Here is a 21,614-nt window from a genome sequence, read left to right as displayed (position 1 = left end):
GGTGCGCGGGCTTCAGTAGTGGCACATGGGCTCAGTAGTTGTGGCTTGCAGGCTCTAGAGCACAGGCTTAGTAGTTTTGGCACACAGGCTTAGTCGCTCCGCGACACGTGGGATCTTCCCGGACCAGGGCCCGAACCCGTGTCCCTTGCATTTGCAGGCAGATTCTTAAGCACTGCACCACCAGGGAAGTCCCTGATTTAAGCTTTGAAAAGATCCCTGTGGCTATTCTTGGAAATGTGCTATAAGGTGCATGAATGAAAGTAAGGAGACCAGTTAAGGAGGTCGTTGCCATGAGTCCAGGCAAGAGGAGATGGTAAAAACTGGCCAGATTTGAGATATCTTTTGAGGGTACAGCTAACAGGACTTAGCTATGGGTTAGATATGGGGGCTGGGTGTGCGGGGAGGGGGAAGGGGGGGTTGATAGGAACCAAAGATGACTCCTAGATTTTGAACCTAATAAACTGGGAGAATAGTAGTACTGTTTAATGAGATGGGTTTGTTTGGGAGAAATGACTAATTCCATGTCTTTCTCCTCTTCTGGACTATACATTCCATGAAGGCCGGGCCCCTAACTCTCTTGTTCACTGCTGTGTGCTCAGTGACTGGCACAACGTCTGGTTTGCAGAATAATAAAGGCAAACATATACCAATGACTGAGCGTGTAGTCCATGCCCCGTGCTGTGCTTCATGCTTAATAGTCATTCTCATTGAATTCTCACAAGACAAATGCGAGGAGATACTTGTTTGTATCCTCATTTTACAAACAAGGAGTTGGGTTCAGAGAGGTCACATGACAGCCTCAAGGTCTTGTAAGTACTAAGTGGTAAAGTTTAATAGTGGTGTTTCTGGCTCCAAACTCTAGGCTCTTCACCAGTGTACCACACAGTCAAAGGGTCTGGGTGGGTATATGGATGGGTGGGTGGGTGGGTGGATGGATCCAAGGATGGATGAACAGATGGATGGCTAGAAGGCAACACCACATGCTGAAAATCATTTATACCATAGTGTCTCTCTGAAAGTAAAAGAGATTCAAACTGGAAGGAGTAGATTCAGATCTACTCCTGAAAGGAAAAAATAGAAGAGCCAAGCATAAATTCCCACTAACGTTACTCCCAGGAATTCAGAGGAGATAGAATTCACCTGGGGGGGGAGGGGCGTGCAGGGGAGACAGAAAGTTCTAGAAAGCTTTGTTAAATTTTTTTTTAAACTTAGATATTTGAAGAAGTTATCTTTTCAGGGAGCATTTCCTAGTAGCTAGTACTTTTTTCAGTGACCTGGGATTACTTTAAGAGCATTAGGATCACATGAAATATTTTTGATATTTGAAAAATATCTTCTGAGAACAAAGGCAGAAAATCTTGCTATGAGTCAGGCAGCCCAGAACCTGGAGCTACTCAGGAGTGTCACTTATTACTTCCGTGGCTCAACAAGTACATCAAATCTTAGTTGTGGCCCATTAGGAACAGTTTCACAATGTTTTTTCAGTAGGTGCTCTATTAGATTACAACCTTCTCAGGGAGAGTAGCCTGCACCTAGTTGACATTGACAGTGACCCAGGTCAGGAACCCGGGACCCAGCCTAGATTCCTCCCCTTCTCATACTAAAATGATGTATACAGAAAATTTGTTGAGCACTTACTGTGCCAGACACTGTTCTCGACGCATGGATCTCATCTGATGTTAGCCACAACCCTTTGCTGTAAGTACTATTGTGTCCTCATGTTACAGATGAGAAGACCGAGGCAGGTGGGTTTAAGTATTAATACCTTGGCCAAGTCACATTGCTATGAAGTGTATGCAACCAGTGCAGTCTGGAGCCACATGCAGTTAACCATTACATTACCTCATGGTGAAGTTCCCCAACCAGGGATTGAACCTGGGCCCACAGTAGTGAAAGCGCAGAGTCCTAACCACTAGAGCACCAGGGAATTCCCTTGATACCCATCTGACTATGTCATGCTTCTGCTCAAAATCCTTTAATGGCTTCTTGTTGCCTGTGAGTTAAAGGCCCTTGTAAGGCCCTTCAAAGACCTGGTCCTGACCTCCTTGTGCAGCCTCATCCTCCGCTCCTGCTGTTTCCCTTGAACCCTGTGTTCCAGGCACACCAGGTATGAACACTATGCTTCCTTTTCCCCTCTGTGCAGTACCCCACCCCATATGCACAAGCACCTGTACACACATGTGTGCAGGCACACACACACATACACACTTTGCCTATTGGGTGATTTCTCTTTATTCTTTGAGACTCAGCTGCTTTTCCTCACTCTCACAATCAGATGTAGGTGCCTCTTCCTTCCCTTTGGCATTGTGCCTTCATAGCTCTGATAAAATACATCATTTTTTACTGTAATTGTCTCTCTACAAACTCTTTCTCTTTAAGATTGTCAGGTCCATGAGGGAGGGAACCATAGTTATCTTGTTACTATTGTATGCCCAGCATCTGTATATGTTCATAAATCTTTGTTAAATGAATGACTTGTTGAAATGAATTGATTTTCGAAGTAGAATTCAAAATCTGGGAAATTTTGGTCTTCACATTTTCCCGTTGTTAGACTTATCTACCTGTGGATTTTTGCTGCAATGGGGCTCTAGTTGAGATAGAATTTAGTAGTTGTTAAGAATGAAGACTCACATCACCTGGTTTTAACTTTTTTTTTTTTTTTTTTTCCTGCGGTACGCGGGCCTCTCACTGTTGTGGCCTCTCCCGTTGCGGAGCACAGGCTCCGGACGCGCAGGCGCAGCGGCCATGGCTCACGGGCCCAGCCGCTCCGCGGCATGTGGCATCTTCCCAGACCGGGGCACGAACCCGTGTCCCCTGCATCGGTAGGCGGACTCTCAATCACTGCGCCACCAGGGAAGCCCTGGTTTTAACATCTTTAAAAAATATTTATTTATTTATTTGTTTTGGCTGCGCCGGGTCTTAGTTGCAGCATGCCTGCAGGATCTGGTTCCCCAACCGGGGATTGAACCCGGGCTCCCTGCATTGGGAGCACAGAGCCTTACCCACTGGGCCACCAGGAAAGTCCCTCGCATTACCTGCTTTTAACTTGGCTCTACCATCTGCTATGGGCCCTTAGGTAAAAGTCACTCTCTCACTAAGCCTCAGTAAAACTGAGTTAATAATATCAATAGGACCTATCATAGGGCTAATGAGAGGGCTAATAAAAAAATAAAGAACAGGTGGGCTTCCCTGGTGGTGCAGTGGTTGAGAATCTGCCTGCCAATGCAGGGGACACGGGTTCGAGCCCTGGTCTGGGAGGATCCCACATGCCGTGGAGCAACTAGGCCCGTGAGCCACAACTACTGAGCCTGCGCATCTGGAGCCTGTGCTCCACAACAAGAGAGGCCGCGATAGTGAGAGGCCCGCGCACCGCGATGAAGAGTGGCTCTGCTTACCGCAACTAGAGAAAGCCCTCGTACAGAAACGAAGACCCAACACAGCCATAAATTAATTAATTAATTAAAAAAAAAAAAAAAAGAACATGGGAATTCCCTGTCGGTCCAGTGGTTAGGACTCAGCACTCTCACTGCCTGGGCCCCAGGTTCGATCCCTAGTCAGGGAAGTAAAATCCCATAAGCCGTGTGGTGTGGCCAAAAAAAAAAAAGACCATGTGGAGTGTCTGGTGGCTGGCACAGAGCAAGTGCTCAATACATATGAGCTATTATTAGTAGCTATCTTCCTGACAGCATCGCTTGACCCCATTGTGTCACCATCACTTTTTGAACCAAATGTCTAGAGTCTGGTTCTCAAACATGAACGCTCCGTTTCCGCATGCTCTCCATTTGCCAAAGTATTGGGTCACCCTGGATACAGGGCCTTGGGGAGTATGGTTGCAGATGACGGCTGAAGCCAGGAGTAGCCTTCTGCTTGTAAGTCATGATTTATTACCTAGAAACCAAAAATAAGCCTTGCCAACCAGTCAGCAGATTACCTGAATTCTTCAAAATTCCCACCCCTCTGCCCCCTTGCTGTCCCTTGCATTTGGTAAAAGAGAGGTGATAGGTGTAAGCAGCTTTGGATACAAGCAGCAATTTCTCCTTGGATGAAAGGAAGTGGGACATAGACTGTCAGGGTAGGATGTGGGGTGTTTTGTTCCTTTTGCTGGCTGCACAGAGGTGCAACCATGGATAAACAAAGCCCCTGGTGTGTGTCCCAAATACAGCTGGAAGAAATGCCTTCCTTTCAATTTTCATGCATAAGGAGGGGGTTGTAGTCTCTATTTCAGACCTGAGTTTTCTGGATCTCGATGCAAACAGCCTCTTTCAGAGGCCATAATAGTCTCAGTGGAGCCTGGAACTAAATGACCGAGATATAACTTGCAAGATTATCCTGAAAATGTGTGTGCCAATGAAGTGAATGAGGAGTGACAAGAAAAAAAAAAGATGAGTCCTCAGAAGAATTCAAAGACTCTTCATGTCAAATCACTTTCTAAAGAACTAAAAAATAACATAATTTTGGGTCAAGGGTGAGGTCTTCCTTTGCATGTGTATCTTTTATAATCATTTTCCATGTGGCTATTTTAGCAATGCCATTGTCCCACTCATCTTTCTGTGAGAGCTGGCATTTCTGGTTTAAAGGAGACTAAGGTGGAAAACAGGGGTTAACAAAAAGTGGTGGGTTTTATAATCTATGCTGAGAGCAGAAGTGAATTTTTCCCAATGGATTAATCAGAAAATTTGGCCAAAGGTATGTGTCCTACCTAGATGGGTAACAAAAAGGAACCATCCTGGAAAGGTTGAGACCCCATACCTCAGTCCCTCTTCCCAACACCTGCTCCTCACATCTTCATTTTTTCATTCTTATCTTTGTGTTTTCTTACGAAGCAAAATATATTTTTGCTTATTATGTAAATTTCCTCTTAAATTTCCTCTTGGCTTTATTTGGTCAGATAGGATTTTCTGCACATTTATCCCAAAGGAGAAACGTGTCAGTAGAAATCAGAAAGAAAAAAAAAAAGGAGTATCCACATCTATCAGAATGACTAAACTGAAAAATAAACAGACAGGCAATTCTGAGTACTGACACAGATGTGGAGCAACCAGACCTCTCACGCACTGCTGGCGGGAATGCGAAACGGCACAGCCCCTTTGGAAAAAGTTTGATGGTTTCTTCTAAATTTAAACATCCACTTGCCATGTGACCTAACAATCTTACAGCTAAGCATTTACCCAAGAAAAGTGAAAATATATACAAAATACATAACAAAACCTGTCCACAGATGTTAATAGCAGCTTTTTCATAACAGCCAGAAACTGGACACAACACAAATGTTCATCAACTGGTGAAAATACTGTGGTATATCCATAGAATGAAATACTATTAAGCAATTAAAAGGAATGACTTACAGATACATGCAATAGCGTGGATGAACCTCTCAAGTATTATGTTAAAGCGTTAGGAAAGAAGCCAGATTCAGAAGGCTGCTTATTACATGGCCTTCTGGAAAAGGCAGAACTATAGGAACAGAAAACAGATCAGCGGTTGTCAGGGGCTGGGGATGGGAGAAGTGGGTTCATTAGAAGAGGGACATGAAGGAACTTTTTGAGGTGAAGGAAATATTCTCTGTCTTGATTGTGGTGATGATTAGTTACATGACCGTACACATTTGTCAAAACTCATAGAACTGTATACCTAACAAAGTAAATTTTGCTGTCTGTAAATTACATCTGATTTGAAAAAATATTTGTATTTCTCTAGCTTTTGAGTTTCGAGTTTCAAAATCCTAGGTCATCAAGGGTAAGAAAAAAGGACTTTAGGCAAGAACAAGGTATGTGGGAGAAAACACCATAAATGAAAGCAAGATTTCCTCACTTCTGTCCTTCACTTGAAAGGGATTCCCTAGACCCTGAGAGATAGGGAAGAGAGAGGAAGAGGAAATGATTAGCGGGGCCTGGAGATGTAGAGGCTGAACTTAATGGGACCCACAAGAAGGATTAGAGTCCCTGTTCACCAGCTTCCCAGCCTATGACTGAGTGATAGGGAACCTCAACTTGTTGGCATCCAGGCCATACTGGTGAGGACTTTCCTCGGGCAGCAGACTGCTCATCACCCTCTGACCAGACAGCTGAAATAACTCATGTTTGTTCCCCCAAGACTGCCCAGCTCTCTGTCCGGCCTACCCCAGGTGGAGAAATCCTCCTGCCTTGCTATTACATGAGTGACTGCCCACCACCTCACGCTCCCCACCACTTGTAGTTGGTTAGACTGAATGAAACCATTTAAGAACCTTCACTCTCACCAGGAGATGTAAAACATGCCCACTTTAGGGCTTCCCTGGTAGCACAGTGGTTGAGAGTCCGCCTGCCGATGCAGGGGACGCGGGTTCGTGCCCCGGTCCGGAAGGATCCCACATGCCGCGGAGAAGCTGGGCCTGTGAGCCATGGCCGCTGAGCCTGCACATCCAGAGCCTGTGCTCCGCAACGGGAGAGGCCACAACAGTGAGAGGCCCGCGTACCGCAAAACAAACAAACAAACATGCTCACTTTAGTTACCTTTCCTGTCTTCTAAACTTTTCTCAGGAATTCCCTGGCGGTCCAGTGGTTAGGACTCCATGCTTTCACTGCCGAGGGCCTGGGTTCAATTCCTGATCTGGGAAAAAAGGTCCTGCAAGCTGTGCGGCGCGGCTGAAAATAAATAAATAAATAAATAAAAAGTAAACTCTCATTTACCTTATTGTTTCCAGTGGAAGGAAGGTAAAAGGTGAAGCAATCTTTCCTTTCCTCCACGTACGTTCAATAAATATCATGTTTCCTTTTGGGTTGGGATTGAAAGGAATAATACTTTTGTTGGCTGGCTGACCATCCCTTACATCCACACAATATTTTTTTTTGGCCACGCGGCTTGCGGGACCTCAGTTCCCCCATCAGGTATTGAACCTGGGCCATGGCTGTGAAAGGCCGGAATCCTAACCACTAGGCCACCAGGGAACTCCCCACGATTATTTGTTCATTAAACATTCACTGCTCGGCTATAAAGAGTCTGGGTCCCTGCCCAGGAAGGAGTCCTAAGGAAGGAGATAGACAATAAACTTGGTAAGGGCCATCGAAGAGGCCTGAGTCAAGTGCTAAAAGCACCCAGTGGGAGACAGGCAGCAAGGGGCTGCTGTGAAGCCTTTCTAGAACTATACTTTCTAGCCCAAGCCAGTAACTGCTGTGGTAACTCTGAGCTTTTCTTTACTGGGCAACCTCTCTCTCCCTTGTTACACAAGCACGTGCTGAAGAGATTGATGAAACTCCCTGAGGGCAGGGACCTAGTCTAGTTATCCCTAGCACAATGCCTGGCTCAAAAAGACTTGCTGGGGGGCTTCCCTGGTGGCGCAGTGGTTGAGAATCTGCCTGCTAATGCAGGGGGACACGGGTTCGAGCCCTGGTCTGGGAGGATCCCACATGCCGCGGAGCAACTAGGCCCGTGAGTCACAGCTACTGAGCCTGCGCATCTGGAGCCTGTGCTCCGCAACAAGAGAGGCCGCGATAGTGAGAGGCCCGCGCACCACGATGAAGAGCGGCCCCCGCTTGCCACAACTAGAGAAAGCCCTCGCACAGAAACGAAGACCCAACACAGCCATAAATTAATTAATTAATTAATAAAATAAACTCCTACCCCCAACATCTAAAAAAAAAAAAAAAAAGAAAGAAAGAAAAAAGACTTGCTGGGGCTTCCCTGGTGGCGCAGTAGTTAAGAGTCCCCCTGCCAATGCAGGGGACACAGGTTCGAGCCCTGGTCCGGGAAGATCCCACATGCCGCAGAGCAACTAAGCTCGTGTGCCACAACTACTGAGCCTGCGCTCTAGAGCCCGCAAGCCACAACTACTGAGCCCATGTGCCACAGCTACTGAAGCCCACGCGCCTAGAGCCTGTGCTCCGCAACAAGAGAAGCCACCGCAATGAGAAGCCCGCGCACCGCAGCGAAGAGTAGCCCCCGCTCGCCGCAACTAGAGAAAGCCCGCAACCAAGACCCAACACAGCCAAAAATAAAATAAATAAAATAAATAAATGTATAAAAGAAACAAAAGACTTGTTGAAAGAATGGGTAAGTTATTGTCCTTGGGGATATTTAATATTTGCCAAATATACAGAAATAAAGAAATATAAAATAAAACATGTTCAGAAAGTGCATGCAAAGAAAAAGGATAATTATAAACCAGCCTACTAATAATCCTTGTCATTTGACTATTGGTGCACATACACTTTTCCACTTTGAATAGCACACATCCGTGCTTTGCCTTTACCACTATTTAAGCAACAATAACCAACATTTCTTCAGCTCTGGGGTGCCGGGCACTTAATGTACATCATCTCACTTAGTCCTTACAATAACCCTCTTTTACAGATGAGTCAGCTGAGCCTCAAAAGGTAACCAACCTATCCAAGGTCACACAGCTAACTAAAGCCTGGAAGCCTGCTTTTTAATCCCCAAGTGCCTGGTAGTCTCATGCCCACAGGCAGAAAAGATCTCTCCAGGAATTCCCCTGTTGAGTTCTGTCTGCCTTATCTGCTTTTTCAGGTAAGTCTCCCTCAGGCTGAATCTAGCTCTACCCAAGGCAAGATGAAATATCTGATACATTGGACACAACAGGTCCAAACCAGTTATGTCAGTGGTAACTGACCTTTTCTTTGCAAGATGACTACCCAACTCCCCCTGGTTAGGCAGAAACTCCCAGAGCTCCCTCCTATAGCCAGGGCCCCAGAAGGTTAGTGGCTTTCCCTTTCCTCAACCTGCCTCCCTCATGTGGCTGACATTCTCGCTGGTACTTTCTTTATAATATTGTTGAGATATATACACGAAATGAAACCTGAGCCCTGGGTATGTCTCGTCACCATGGAAACGACTTCAAGCCTGAGTGCCTCCAGGAGATGTGGGTGCTATTCTTCCAATGGCCATGGAAATAAGGGTCTGGGAACTGGACAAAGCTAAAACAAGCCCCTGTTGGACTCATGGCAGTTTTGGTAATAAATACCATGTTCAATATAGGACTGTGTCATCAGCAGAGTGATCAACCCCTATTCTCAATTTCTGACACTGTGCTGGCTTGGTTCAGAACATACCAGCCCAATGAACATCAGCTCAAATTATCCTTCTTTTGTGAAGGGATGTTTTAAACACTACTAAGGTGGCTCAAAGACTATGGTAGACACACACACACAAAAAACATAAACAGTAATAAATTTCAAGAACATTCTGTAGATGAATTTTTGCTTCTGGGAATGGGAAACCAAAGTTTTCCCAAGAGATTTCATTATTAAAGCCATAAATAAAACATCCCTGATTCAGCTGCTTGGTTGCTGTGCTTGTGTGGCCGCGCTTTGGAGAAGTGGCTCAGAATCGGAGGCAGGCAGTCCAGGGAGGCTAGGGAGGTGAGCTCATCTGAGAACATCCTGCTTCTTCTCCTACAAGTGGCTAGCACATCAGTCCAGGGTGTAAGGATAATGAGCAAATTTTGCTTTATTGAAGACGACCCAAGGATGGTTACTACAAACATTTCAAACAGGATCCTAAAATGCAAGGATGTTTTTCTAGCTGACACCCTTTTTTTTTTTTCTTTCCCATAAAAGTACACACTCTTCTCTCAGAATAAAAGCAATAAAATAAAAGCAGCGTGGTGCAGGGACCACTCATCTGATTGCCTAGGTGCCCTGGGTTTCAGTTCCATTTCTGGAAACTTACCAGGCCCGTGACCAAGTGCTGGTTCTTAACTTCCCTGGGTGTCAGCCTCCTTTGTGGAGGGATGACTATTGGGTCCTAAATATCCTATGTGCTAGTAGTGCCCATAACAGTGAGTTCCAATCACTCAGCAAATAAAAAAGGACAAGTGACACATGTTAAGCCCTATTTGGTCTGGGCAATGTGCTGGGCCCTTTATGGCTGCTATCTGATCCTCACAGTAACTTATGCATCGTTGCTGGTACCCCCAATTTACAAATGATGGAAACTAGTCCTAAGAATTGCAGTGACTTCCTCAGAGTGATCAATGGATAAGCATGCAGTCAGGCTTCAAACCCCCATCTGTCCAACTCCAAAGTAACCTTCTTTCTATCTGACCTTGCTAATACCTGAGCTTGGGATAAATCATTAACATGATTTTAATTCAAAGTAAATATAACTCGCTAGTTCTGTCATAGCTTTCAAATAATTTGCTCATGCCTTGAAAAATTCAGCTTCTCTAGCCATTCTGTCTCTCATAAAAAAACGATCCTACAACAGTTGGGAATTAGAAGAATCTTCCTGCAACATGAACTTTTAATCTTGGCTTGTTCAAGCTGGCCTGGAGCATCACCCCCAATGGCCCCATAGAAATGCCATGTGTTAGGATACTTTACTCACTTCTGCGTGGGTAAGTTTTTGGGTTTCTGTCTTTTAAATCAGTCTGAACAACTGAAAGTAACACTTTTTTTTCCCCTCAAAAGAAATGAAAAATAATAGTGCTGCAATCAACAGCCATGAAATCCTGTAAAATAAAGGTATAATACAACAACTCTTCCTCGGTTCTAAGCTCTTGGCTTCCAGTGGAAAAGCCAGGGTTTCCATTTCATGAAAAAAGAATAAAATATGAGAGAGCAAAATAGCCATGACATTTTGGGTGTGTGCTTAGTCAGATCTGCCAGAAAGTTTCCTATTTGGTAGTTATTCGTTTTTCCTGAACAGCAGGCTGGGGACACAGATATGGTGTGGGCTTCAGAATCAGAGTTAAAAAAAAAATCCCAGCTCTTCCATGGACATGTTATTTATGCTCTCTGAACCTCAGTTTCTTCCTCTGTAAAATGGGGATGCTTCGTGGGATTGTTTTGAAATTCAACAAAAAATATACATAAAGAGCAAAATACAATAGTCTTCTTTACCCCACTCCAAATACAAAACAGACTTGAGCAATTCATAATGATAACAATCATTTTATTATCATTGACTCTTTACCAGGCACTGGGCTAGCCCTTTCCATAGATTACCTTTTTATTAAGGGAAACCAGTATTTGAAACCACGTGTTCTAATTCCAGGGCTTGCCCTGTGCCCTGCTCTGGTACACTATTATTGGGTTCAGATTAAAGGATTTATGAGCAATTGCTTCTGCAGGAAACAGCTGCCTGAGGGTCGTGGTCCATGTGGCTAGATATTCGGCCAACAGTAGGGAGAGCCATGCATAATCCTTTGTTCTCACTCCACACAATCAGTACCCCTGCTTTTCTGCTCCCTGGGGTTAGTTTCCTGACTAGACTAGGCACATAATAGATGCCCCCAAAGTACTTGCTGAATAAATAAATGCAAATTAGTAAACTGATTGCTCATGGTGTAACCATTTACTTTATGTAATATTTAATGCTAACCTCTTCTCCATTCTTCTCTTAGGGAAACTAACATGTTAAAGAGACTTTTTTCTTAACCTGTTAAGTCTCCACATTAATTCAGTGTTCACCAAGCACTTATTAAGTACCTACTATTAATCAAGGGGCCAAGGATTACATATGTAATCCATTACCGAGTATTAAAAAACAACAAAGCCCTGCTTATATTCAGCTGTGGAATACACAATACTTTGTAGGTAGCATTGACCTTTGTGGCTTTGTTTAATTTTCTAATTTGCATTCCCTGAACCCTATTTATTAGGCAGTCATGGTGGGCAGACTGGGAAAGTGTCTTTTTTTTTTTCTGGAGTATAATTGCTTTACATACAATGTTGTGTTAGTTTCTGCTGTACAACGAAGTGAATCAGCTATACGTATACATATAACCCCTCTCTCTTGAGACTTCCTCCCACTCCTCCTATCCCACCCCTCTGGTCATCAGAGAGCACAGAGCTGAGCTCCCTGTGCTATACAGCAGCTTCCCACCAGCTATCTATTTTACACAAGGTAGCGTATATATGTCAATGCTACTCTCTCAATTCATTCCCCCCCCCACTTCCCCGCTCCCGGGTCCACAAGTCTGTTCTCTACGTCTGTCTCTTTTCCCGCCCTGCAAATAGGTTCATCAGTACTGGGAAAGTGCCTTGTGAAGCCACACTAGAATTAAGGCTAGAGAGGAATCCCCTGGCGGTCCAGTGGTTACGACTCCACGCTTCCACTGTAAGGGGCATGGGTTCAATCCCTAGTCTGCATGCAATCCTGCATGCCACATGGCGCGGCCCAAAAAAAAAAAAGAAAGAAGAGGCTGGAGAAGAGAGAGGCTGAAATTTGGAACATGGTGTAGGGAAAGAACAAAGAACATAGGGCTGTGAAGTCCCACGGACTACGATTCCTGATCCTGTCACTAGCAAACCTCAATTCTGTCATCTACAAAATGAGGACGATCAGCATTTGTCACTGTTTTCCCACAGGGTGGGAAGGACTCCTAGGATGATACGAGGAAGTAAGTACCTCATTGTGAAGATCCTACGTGAGGTCACGGAAGCAAAGCACCCAACACAGGGTCTCACGCAAACCAAGCACTCCATGAGCATCTTTGCTCTCCCCTCCCTTTCTTCCAGCGTGATCTCCTGGACAGCCACTGTGGGCTATGAGAGCTTGGAAAGGTGAGAGGATCCAAGGGCTGCTGGTTTGAGACTGGTTGTCTCCTGCACATGTTATCTTTTCTCTCCTCCCTGCCTGCCAAAGGCAAACAAGAATGAAATGATAACAGGCATAGGCATTGAAGCAAAACAGGTCACAGGAATAAGATAATGCACTCAAGGACAAATAAAAGTTAACTGTAGCTGGGCCCAGAATAGGTAAGTAAAAAGTCTAGGGAAGTAGAGAAGGTATTTCCTATTTTATAGGGAATAGGCTTTTCAAGTATTATCACCAATGTGAAAACTCGCAAACACATACACTTGTGTGGCTTTAATATCCTCTTTGCTACTTTGGTTGCCTGCACAAGGTGGGAACGCTATAAGTTATGGATGCAAGCTTTTGAAAAAGTGCTTTAAAATATAGTATAGGGCTTCCCTGGTGGCGCAGTGGTTGAGAATCTGCCTGCCAATGCAGGGGACACGGGTTCGAGCCCTGGTCTGGGAGGATCCCACATGCCGCGGAGCAACTGGGCCCGTGAGCCACAACTTCTGAGCCAGCGCGTCTGGAGCTTGTGCTCTGCAACAAGAGAGGCCGCGACCCCGCTCGCCGCAACTAGAGAAAGCCCACGCACGGAAACGAAGACCCAACACAGCCAAAAATAAATGAATAAATAAATAAATAAAATTTAAAAAAATATATATATATAGTATAAATTGATGATGTCTAGGCAAATATGTTTTTAGCCTTGTTAAAACTGTACTTATAATGACTGGCTATGCAAGGTTGTGTGTACCTATGGACGAGACTGGAGGAAAGGTACTTGGGGAAAAAAACAGCTGCTTCATTAGGATGGTCGAATTGCCTTACTCAGTGGCTAGAACCTAACAGATGTTTAATATTTGTCCAGTGAGTGAGAAGACTTGATTTTCCATATATTATAACTGTGAATATGTATCTCCCTTTGTTAGCCAACCATTCAGAGATAATGTTGCCTCTTTTTGACATTATTTTGTTGTTTTACTTTTTTTCCCCTTCACCTAATGTATTTCTATCTCTAAAGAAAATTGATATTAACAGAAAAGCTTGCAGAGTCTAACAATACGGGGCTTAGTAGACAGAAATGATACATTTCTGCATTTCTGATCTCCAAAGCCAGGAGAAATGTTTGTAGATAAACAGAAGACCTGATTTGTATTCATCAATCAGCCAAGTGTCCTTAGGGAAAATAACCCCTCAGGGCCTCAGTTGACAGATCTGTGAATAGGGTTAGACAGATGACCACCTAAAGGTCTGTCAGTTACTTTAAATGTTAAATGTCAAGATAAAACATGCTGGGTCAATTAAGACAGATGAGCCCTCCAGAGAATTAATATTTGAAAACTTTATTTTCTCAAATGAGCACCAACACAGATTGGAAATATGACAGAAACAATGCACTTTTCTCTAATATTGAATCACTATGTACAAATACAGGAAAAGGTGAAGACAAATTACTTGAAAATAATTATCTTTGTTATTGAAGCAAAGTGACCTGAAAATGCCACTGAAAAAAAATTTTTAATTAAAAAAAAAAAAGAAAGAAAGACAAAACCCAAACCCAACAAATACAGTTTGTAAACACAAGCATAAATAGAGTCTGTATTGAAAGATAGTCTCTGCAGGTTGGAAAAGGGAACTGACTCTCACTTTCACCAAAATGTTATACAAAAACACAGGGACAGACAGAATTTGGTAATATGAGAACAGCTTGTTTCTTCTTGGCTTTACCTTTCACTGCTGGCCAATTTCACGACTGTATTTTATTTTAAATATTAAATATCTCTTTCCTTGAACTAGACCACTAGCATGTTTTCTCATTTGAGCAGACTCTTTTTTTAAAATATGTAAGATGATTGTGTTCAAGATTTGATTTCCCAGCCTCTTACTGAACCTGAGGCAATCTGACCTTAAAAAAAAAAAAAAAAAAGGTGTTTACCTCCAAGGTATGTGTATTATTTTATTGACGTTCTTTCTACCCAAACCAGTTTAATGTTTAACATGATGTGGCTTCCACAACAGCTGGAGCCCTGGGTTCATGATGAATACACTCACATCTCAGTGAGAAACACAGCTTTGACTCTGCTTGATCTTCACAACAACAGATTTCCTTTACAGTCTGTAAAAGTTGAGCACACAAAGAAAGACAAAAGGAGCAAACAGGCAACAGCTCCATGCTCAGGAAAACAAAGTCCTCGAGGGCTGTGCTGTTGGTCCGCTCAGAAACAAAACCACCAGAGAAAAAGAGAAGAAAAATCTTATGTGCCCAAGGTGTAAACTGTAGGTACAGTGTCCCCAATAAAAACGAAAACAGGAGGCACAATCCAAAGTGCTTTACACACACACACACACACACACACACACACACACACAAGTAAAAACAAGACTCCGAGACTCCAAACTGTTGGAAATTCTTCCAACAAGAGGAATCACTCTAACTTGTTACTAAATTTATTTGATTTTATCTATTTTCTTTTCTAGCCAATAGTGGTGCAACAAAATATTTCAATTCTCAACTTGGTAATGTGCTGCAGAGTCTGTTCCTTTGGGAAGAAATGCAGAGAGGCATTGCTTTATTGCCTCCGTCCAGACTAAAGTGATGGAGATCTTTTTTTTTCTTTTTTCTTTTTTAAGAGTATATTGGTGATCACTGTTTCCCTTAAGATATACTTCAAGAAATGCAGAGGAAACCACAGCATTTAAAAATGAAAATAAAAAGTGCTCTCAGGGGATCTGAGAAAACAGCACCAAATATATTATTTAAAAAATTAAATATTATTTACAAAAGTATATTTCACAAGCAACTGTTTCTTATATATCCACTTGAAAATCTTTTTGTCAAGGGGACACCTCTCTTTTACACACTGATCCACCAGTAAAGATTTACTCTGCTGTCTGGGGAATCGGGGGAGCACTCAGGCAGGCCCAGCTGACGATCGGTGGACATCGGCAGCCCGAGACTAACATCCCTCCCGGCAGGCTGGGTGTAATCCAGGACCGCGGAGGCCATATGACCTAGGGAGGTACAGGGGAGACGGAACTAGAGTCTGCCGGTTGGACTTCGGTTGAAAATGAAGGCAGCTGCTGGCTGAGGTATAAAACTTCTTCTGAACCTCAGTATAAATAAAAGGTTTTATACCTTTTCCCTTCTCACTTCTTCTCCCCTTCCCTACTCCCTGCACCCCACCCTAGCTTTATCATTGAACTCCAATTCCCCGAACCTCCCAGGGGTGAATGGATGAGGTCTTTGGTTATGCTCTGAGTCAATAATTTGGTGAGGAAACTAAGAAAGGAACTGACTGAGGCCTTGAGTTGACGCATCTCCATCGCTCAGCTGCGGTCTCTCCAATACTATAGACGGTAGATAGACAAGCATGAATGAAGCTAAAGTTATAAGAAGTACTTTTGGTTGACACAAAGGGAAAGCCTAACGAGTTGGGTTTTCTTCCCCTGTTGCAACATTCTGCTCAGATCTCTGGCACCAAGTACAGTGCCGTGCGCCCATTGGATGCTCAACGGATAGTAATTGAAAAAAATACCAGAACCAGGGTCTAACTGGAGCCTGCTCTGATCTGTGTAAGAGTCAGAGGCCCCATCCCCACAGACACAGTGGCACATCAGTCTCCTCTGCCCCTTGAAAATTCTAGGGGACCTCATGTCCAGTTTCTATATCACCACGCTCCGTTCTTACACACCTACCCATGTCCTCCCCAACCCCCCATACCGTCTTCTTTTTATGGAAAGGATTATCAATAGCCAGGACGTTTCCTGAGTCAAGGGGCTACTAAAAATACAGAAATGATTTTGTTATCCCTTCAGCAGGGATGGGGAGGGGAATCTATGATTTCTATGCTGGCAAGCCAGCTTAGGAATGTGAAAGTTGAATTTTTTTTTTTTTAATTGAGATCTGGGGCCTGGGAGCCAGAGGAACTATTTCTCTGGGATCGGAAATGAAAAGACTTCTTCTGAACCTCAGTCTGCTTTTTAGTAACGTGGAGAGAACAACTTAATCTCCCAGGCTACTAAAACCACCAAAAGATGTGGGCAAGAAGCCTTCGGGAACAAAATTCGATTTTTAAGAATCTTCTTTGTCTTACAGAAGCTGTCTGCTGCTAAACGTGTGGCTGGGCAGGACCACACCCATCTCAGCCCCTCGTTCCACAATCAGCACACAGAGACTCAAAAAGGCATTTCCACAACAGACTCGCCCCCTCTGGGAATTTGGCTCAATTCTGAAAATGTCCTGGGTTGGCTGCTTTAATCTTCGTTAAGAATTTTACAGGTTCTCATCTCCATGAACTCACTCTTTTGTGACTTTTAAGGTGAATTTTCCTATAGGATCAGCCTACTTGGGGAATGAGATGCTGAGAATTACCTAACATAACCGACACATATCTTAGCAATAATAATATTTTCAGTCTAAGCAATGAAATTAACTCAGTTAAATGAGTTTCGGTCATGCACCGTGTACTGGCTAAATTGCTGTAGAACAGACTTCACAGTGTTGATTAAACGTAACAAACTCCTCTCTCTCTCAAGAGCCTTACAGGGATTTGTTCTCCACTTCCCTAATATAATGAACTTTGGATGGGGAGGCGGGGAGTGGGGTGTAATACTGGAATTTATAACTTGCCGTTTGACATCAAATCTGAGACCTTCCCATCGCTGGATCACATTGACAGATTTGTCTCCACACAACACACGCAAGTAAAAGAGAACAGCTAGGGGCATGAGGAATCTACCGGCCAGGTTATCACTAAGCTCGAAGCCTTGGGACTTTGTTTTCCTGGATCTACAATGATAGAACTGGAGAAAAACACCCAAAACTCTGCGTACAAAGAATTGCTGATCTCAGTGAAGCCACTGCATACCAAAGAAGAAGATGCACTTAACCTGTTATGGTTCAAACCTAAACTATTCCCGGCACTGCCCCGCCCCACCCTCCCTTCCTTGCCACAATGCTCTTCTCTTACTAAGGTTCAGAAAAAAAGGTCAGTCAGAACTGCTAACTGGTTCTACTTTTTATTTTCTCTGGCCCAGTATCAGAGCCATTTCTGCAGGAGCACCTAAACTGCATCCCCCTTTGTTCCCTGTTACCCTCAATCACTGATTTTACTCGGTTGCTGGTCAAAGCCTTTGGGACGTTTGGATCTTGCACCCATTGCAAATGGCAGTCCCCTCTCCTGTCACCTACAGTGGCTGAAGAGGCAAAGATGATTACCCAGAGGAGCAGTGAGGCATCAGAGTCATCAAAACCATGTGGGCTTTTCCCGAGTCCCTCATTGCTGCCAGGACACCCCCCAGCTCGGCCCAGGGGAACCAGGCCGGCCCCTGCCCCGCCAGCTAGAATAAGGGCCACTTCTTGTGCTCATTTGCTAACCTGGCACATTTGGTGTCAGGAACAGAAGCTTCTGATCAGAGAGAATGCAGTCATGAGGTATTTTTTTTTCTCTTTGTCCTTTTAGACAAGTCGATTATTTCAAGCCTAAGTTCCCAGGTCTCCAGGAGCAGCACAAGTTTGTTCCTACCTCTACCCTCCCGTCCCCTACCCACCCAGGACCCTCCTGGTTCCCCTCTTCCTCACACCCCTGTGCTGTGCCACTGTTCTCCTGACAAGAGGCCATCAGGCAGCTCTTCAAGGGCCCTGGGCCCTTTATCAAAGTGGGCTGCCGCCATGCGGGCAGGCATCTGTTCCTTTTGTTGTTTTGCTTTCAGCCAACACTAGAACAGAGAGAGAAGCCAGGATCAACTCACAAACAGATACAAAGCAAAGAGACAGAGAGACAGCAATTTAGAGGCTGGTCACCAGAAAGATGGTGGCAGGGTGGGAGAATGCCCCAGATGGCAAGGCCCCTAAATGGATGGAACCAAGTGTTCAGTCACTCTCTCACGCTTGGGTAGAATGTTCGGTTGGATGGCATTCACGTGGACACTGGGTTGGGTAGATGCTCTCCAATCAGTCCCAGCCATTGTCCTTGATCATGTGTGCTAGCTCAATGATGTATTTGCCTTCTTTATATTTCTGGCTGCTTTCAAAGGCATGTTCCTAGGAAACACAAAGGAAGAGAAAAGACACTGAGTGACCAAAGACAAGCAGATGACTTTTGGGAGCATAGGAACCAAGGCGGGGCCAACGACAGGTATCAGGACCACTGAAGTCCGGCTCCGGCGTCACCCAGACTCACTGAGAATTCCTACCACTCAGCACACTATGTCCCCGTGGCTTAACTGCAGCACTGAGGCATCAGCAGGGCTTTCTCAATATTTACAATAGAATTTAAATATTTTTAAATTTAAATGTTCTGAATTTAAACATTCTAAATATTTTCTCAGTATTTGCAATAGCGTTTCTTCAGGATCTTTGCTCATTCAAGTCTCTGGCCAAACGTCACCATCTCAGTAAGGTCTTTACCAAAAATCACAACTTCCCAGGCAGCAATCCCTCCCCACCCCCCTCTTTTCCTGCTTTATTTTTCTCCACAGCACTTACCACATTCAAACATGCAGTATAACTTGCATATCTATTTTGTGTTTTGTCTGTCTCCCACTACCGCAAGATAAACTTCATGTTTTGTTCATTGATAGATCCATCTGTATGTGTGTGTGTGTGTGTACGCGCGTGTGAGTGTGCGTGTGTGTGTGTGTATAAAATCTTAGGGGCACTTGGTTTCTGATGTTTACCAGAAATCTGCCCTATGGAGGTATCCATAAAGTTTCTGTGTCATTATTTTATTTTATTATTATTTTTTGGCCGGTCTGTGTGGCTTCTGGGATCTTAGTTCCCCGACCAGAGATTAAACTCGAGCCCTCGGCAGTGAAAGCCCGGAGTCCTAAACACTGGACTGCCAGGGAATTCCCACTGTGTCATTATTTTAAACTGTGCTTGTTAGGCTTAGAGAAAAGACATTCAGGGACAGAAACAAAATAGATTGTGAGGCCAAACAGGTCTCTCTTTTATTTCTTATCTTGCTATTTCCATGTCAGATGTGTTAAGTTTGTTTTTCCATCATTGCTTTTCTCCAGGGAAAAAGGAGCTGTATGAACTCCAGGCTGAACGACCTGGCAGCCCTTGAGCCCTACCCAGCTGCCAGGCCTCCAGAGAAGGGCAAACCCAATGCAAACCAGCTGGGAGGTTACCAGCTGAAACTTACAGCACTGCAGGCTCTCCCAGCTAATAAGCCCCACAGAAATAAGTCCTGCATAGGTGTAGGGTCAAGGTGACATTCTATTTGCAGACACAGATACAAAAAACCATCTTGGTATATCATCTGAAAAACACTGGGTATCAGGGTCATCAGATGGCAAAGCTCATTGTGCAGAGCAGTGGACATCAGCTCTCCCTCCCGAGTCCCTAAATTAGGAAGGAGTTAAATAAATCCTACTGTCGATAGATTCCGGGCAGCATTTGTATGGACTGTATCTTCTGTTCTAGAGCTCAGGGGCTCCGGGTCTCAGAACAAGAGTTCAGACTCGAGCCTCTTGTTGAGAGAGGAATCATTCCACATAGCGGAGAGGGGAGGGGCACCGAGAGAAAGTGCAAACACACCACACACATACAAGAGCTGTGGGCTCAGCAGTAATTTCCCTGACACCTCATTATTCCCCAGCTCCGTTTGTGTGTGTGTGTGTGTGTGTGTGTGATGTGTACACAACCAGAGGAATGTGGTTTGGGAATAGGACCTATTGTTCCACAGTAGTGTATTCAGGATAGAGAGGAGGAAAAAACAAAACTAGCAAAGTGACAGTGTGTCCCTATTAAACAAAAAAAAAAGAAAGAAAAAAGTCAACACCCCCCAAGCCACAGGGCACTTACAAAATGTCACAACTGGATTCCAGTAGACAGCACTAGATCTGGAATTGAAACAAACATCCCCCCTAAACCCCACGTCTACTGCTTCCTAGCATCAGAAGCATCATTTAAGCATCTGACTTCCTTTTACAATTTACAAAATTATAAACTTTCTGTTTACAAAATTGGGATAATTACAAGTACTTCACAGGGTTATTATAAGGGTCGGAAGGAATAATTGAATGAAAGGTTGGAGCACTGGGCCTGGCATGTGAGAGGTGATCAATGAATGTCTGGGGAGATGGATGTTCCTCTGCTGTCCTGTCCAGCTGTTGTAACTTCACCTGTGGTTTTCCCCTTTGGTATCATGACTATAAACACCCTGAGGGCAAGAACTAGATCTCATTCACTTTTGTATCCAGCACAAAGGTTCTTAATAAAGCTTTGTCAAAGGACTGAATCATTTTACCTGAAGAAAGGAGCAAAACCAACCAAGTCAGATTTATCTTCTGTATATAAATCCAGCACATGTTCAAGGAATAAGACAGCCAAGAAGCTGGGAAACAAAGAAGCAGCAGAACACTTTTGGATAATCAAAACCAGACCTGTGGCCCCCAGGTCACTCAGAGGGGACCAGTGGCCATACAGGGGGAGAAGGGCCAAGGCCAGTTTCTCCCGTAGGAAGCTGTGGTTAAACCTTCTTGGCATCATGAAACACAGTGTCCAGGTTTTTTCATTCTCATTCTGAACGTTTCAAGGAAGACATGAAAAGATGGAATCTAAAGGCCATGCTGCTGCACTGCAGACTCCACCTGCAGCAGTTTTTTAGGTCTGCACTTTTTTTTTTTTTTTTGGCCAAGCCACGGAGCTTGTGGGATCTCAGTTCCCCACCCAGGGACTGAACCCGGGCCACAGCAGTGAAAGCCCGGAATCCTAACCACTAGGCCACCAGGTAACTCCCCAAGATCTGCACATTTTTGAACTTTATTTAAATGGAATCATACTTTCATGTCTGGCTTCTTTGGCTCAACATCTTTTTTCGCATACACTCATATCTTTAGAGCAGTTTTAGGTTCATCACAAAAAGGAGCACGAGGCACAGAGATTTCCCCTATGCTCCCTGCTCCCACGTGTGCACGAGCTCCCCCACTATCAAAGTCCTGCAGAGTGGGGCATTTACTGCAGTCAACAAACCTACACTGATGCAACCTCAACACGCTGTGGGCGGTTCTGACTACTCCTTCAGGCTCCTTCCCAAGCTAGCTAACGGCAGGTCCTATGAGCCAGCCCCACACTGATGCTCTGCAACGGA

The 21,614-nt window shown here is 44.3% G+C and overlaps 1 protein-coding gene across 5 annotated transcripts in view; it reads right to left on the bottom strand.

Moving 5' to 3' along the window:
• Positions 1-13,843: 13,843 nt before the first annotated feature.
• The window catches only part of YPEL2 (yippee like 2), a 63,263-nt gene continuing 55,492 nt past the window's right edge, over positions 13,844-21,614 (bottom strand). For all 5 annotated transcript variants that reach the window (XM_067715078.1, XM_067715077.1, XM_067715075.1 and 2 more), the window contains one exon: positions 13,844-18,559. In XM_067715078.1, the coding sequence (XP_067571179.1) occupies positions 18,470-18,559 (90 nt within the window). In that variant the 3' untranslated portion in view covers positions 13,844-18,469. The remainder of the gene's footprint in view (positions 18,560-21,614) is intronic.

Source organism: Pseudorca crassidens, chromosome 19, assembly GCF_039906515.1.
Source record: "Pseudorca crassidens isolate mPseCra1 chromosome 19, mPseCra1.hap1, whole genome shotgun sequence".
NCBI lineage: Eukaryota > Metazoa > Chordata > Mammalia > Artiodactyla > Delphinidae > Pseudorca > Pseudorca crassidens.
Note: the sequence above shows the minus strand (reverse complement) of the source record. Positions and strands in the feature narration are given on the sequence as shown.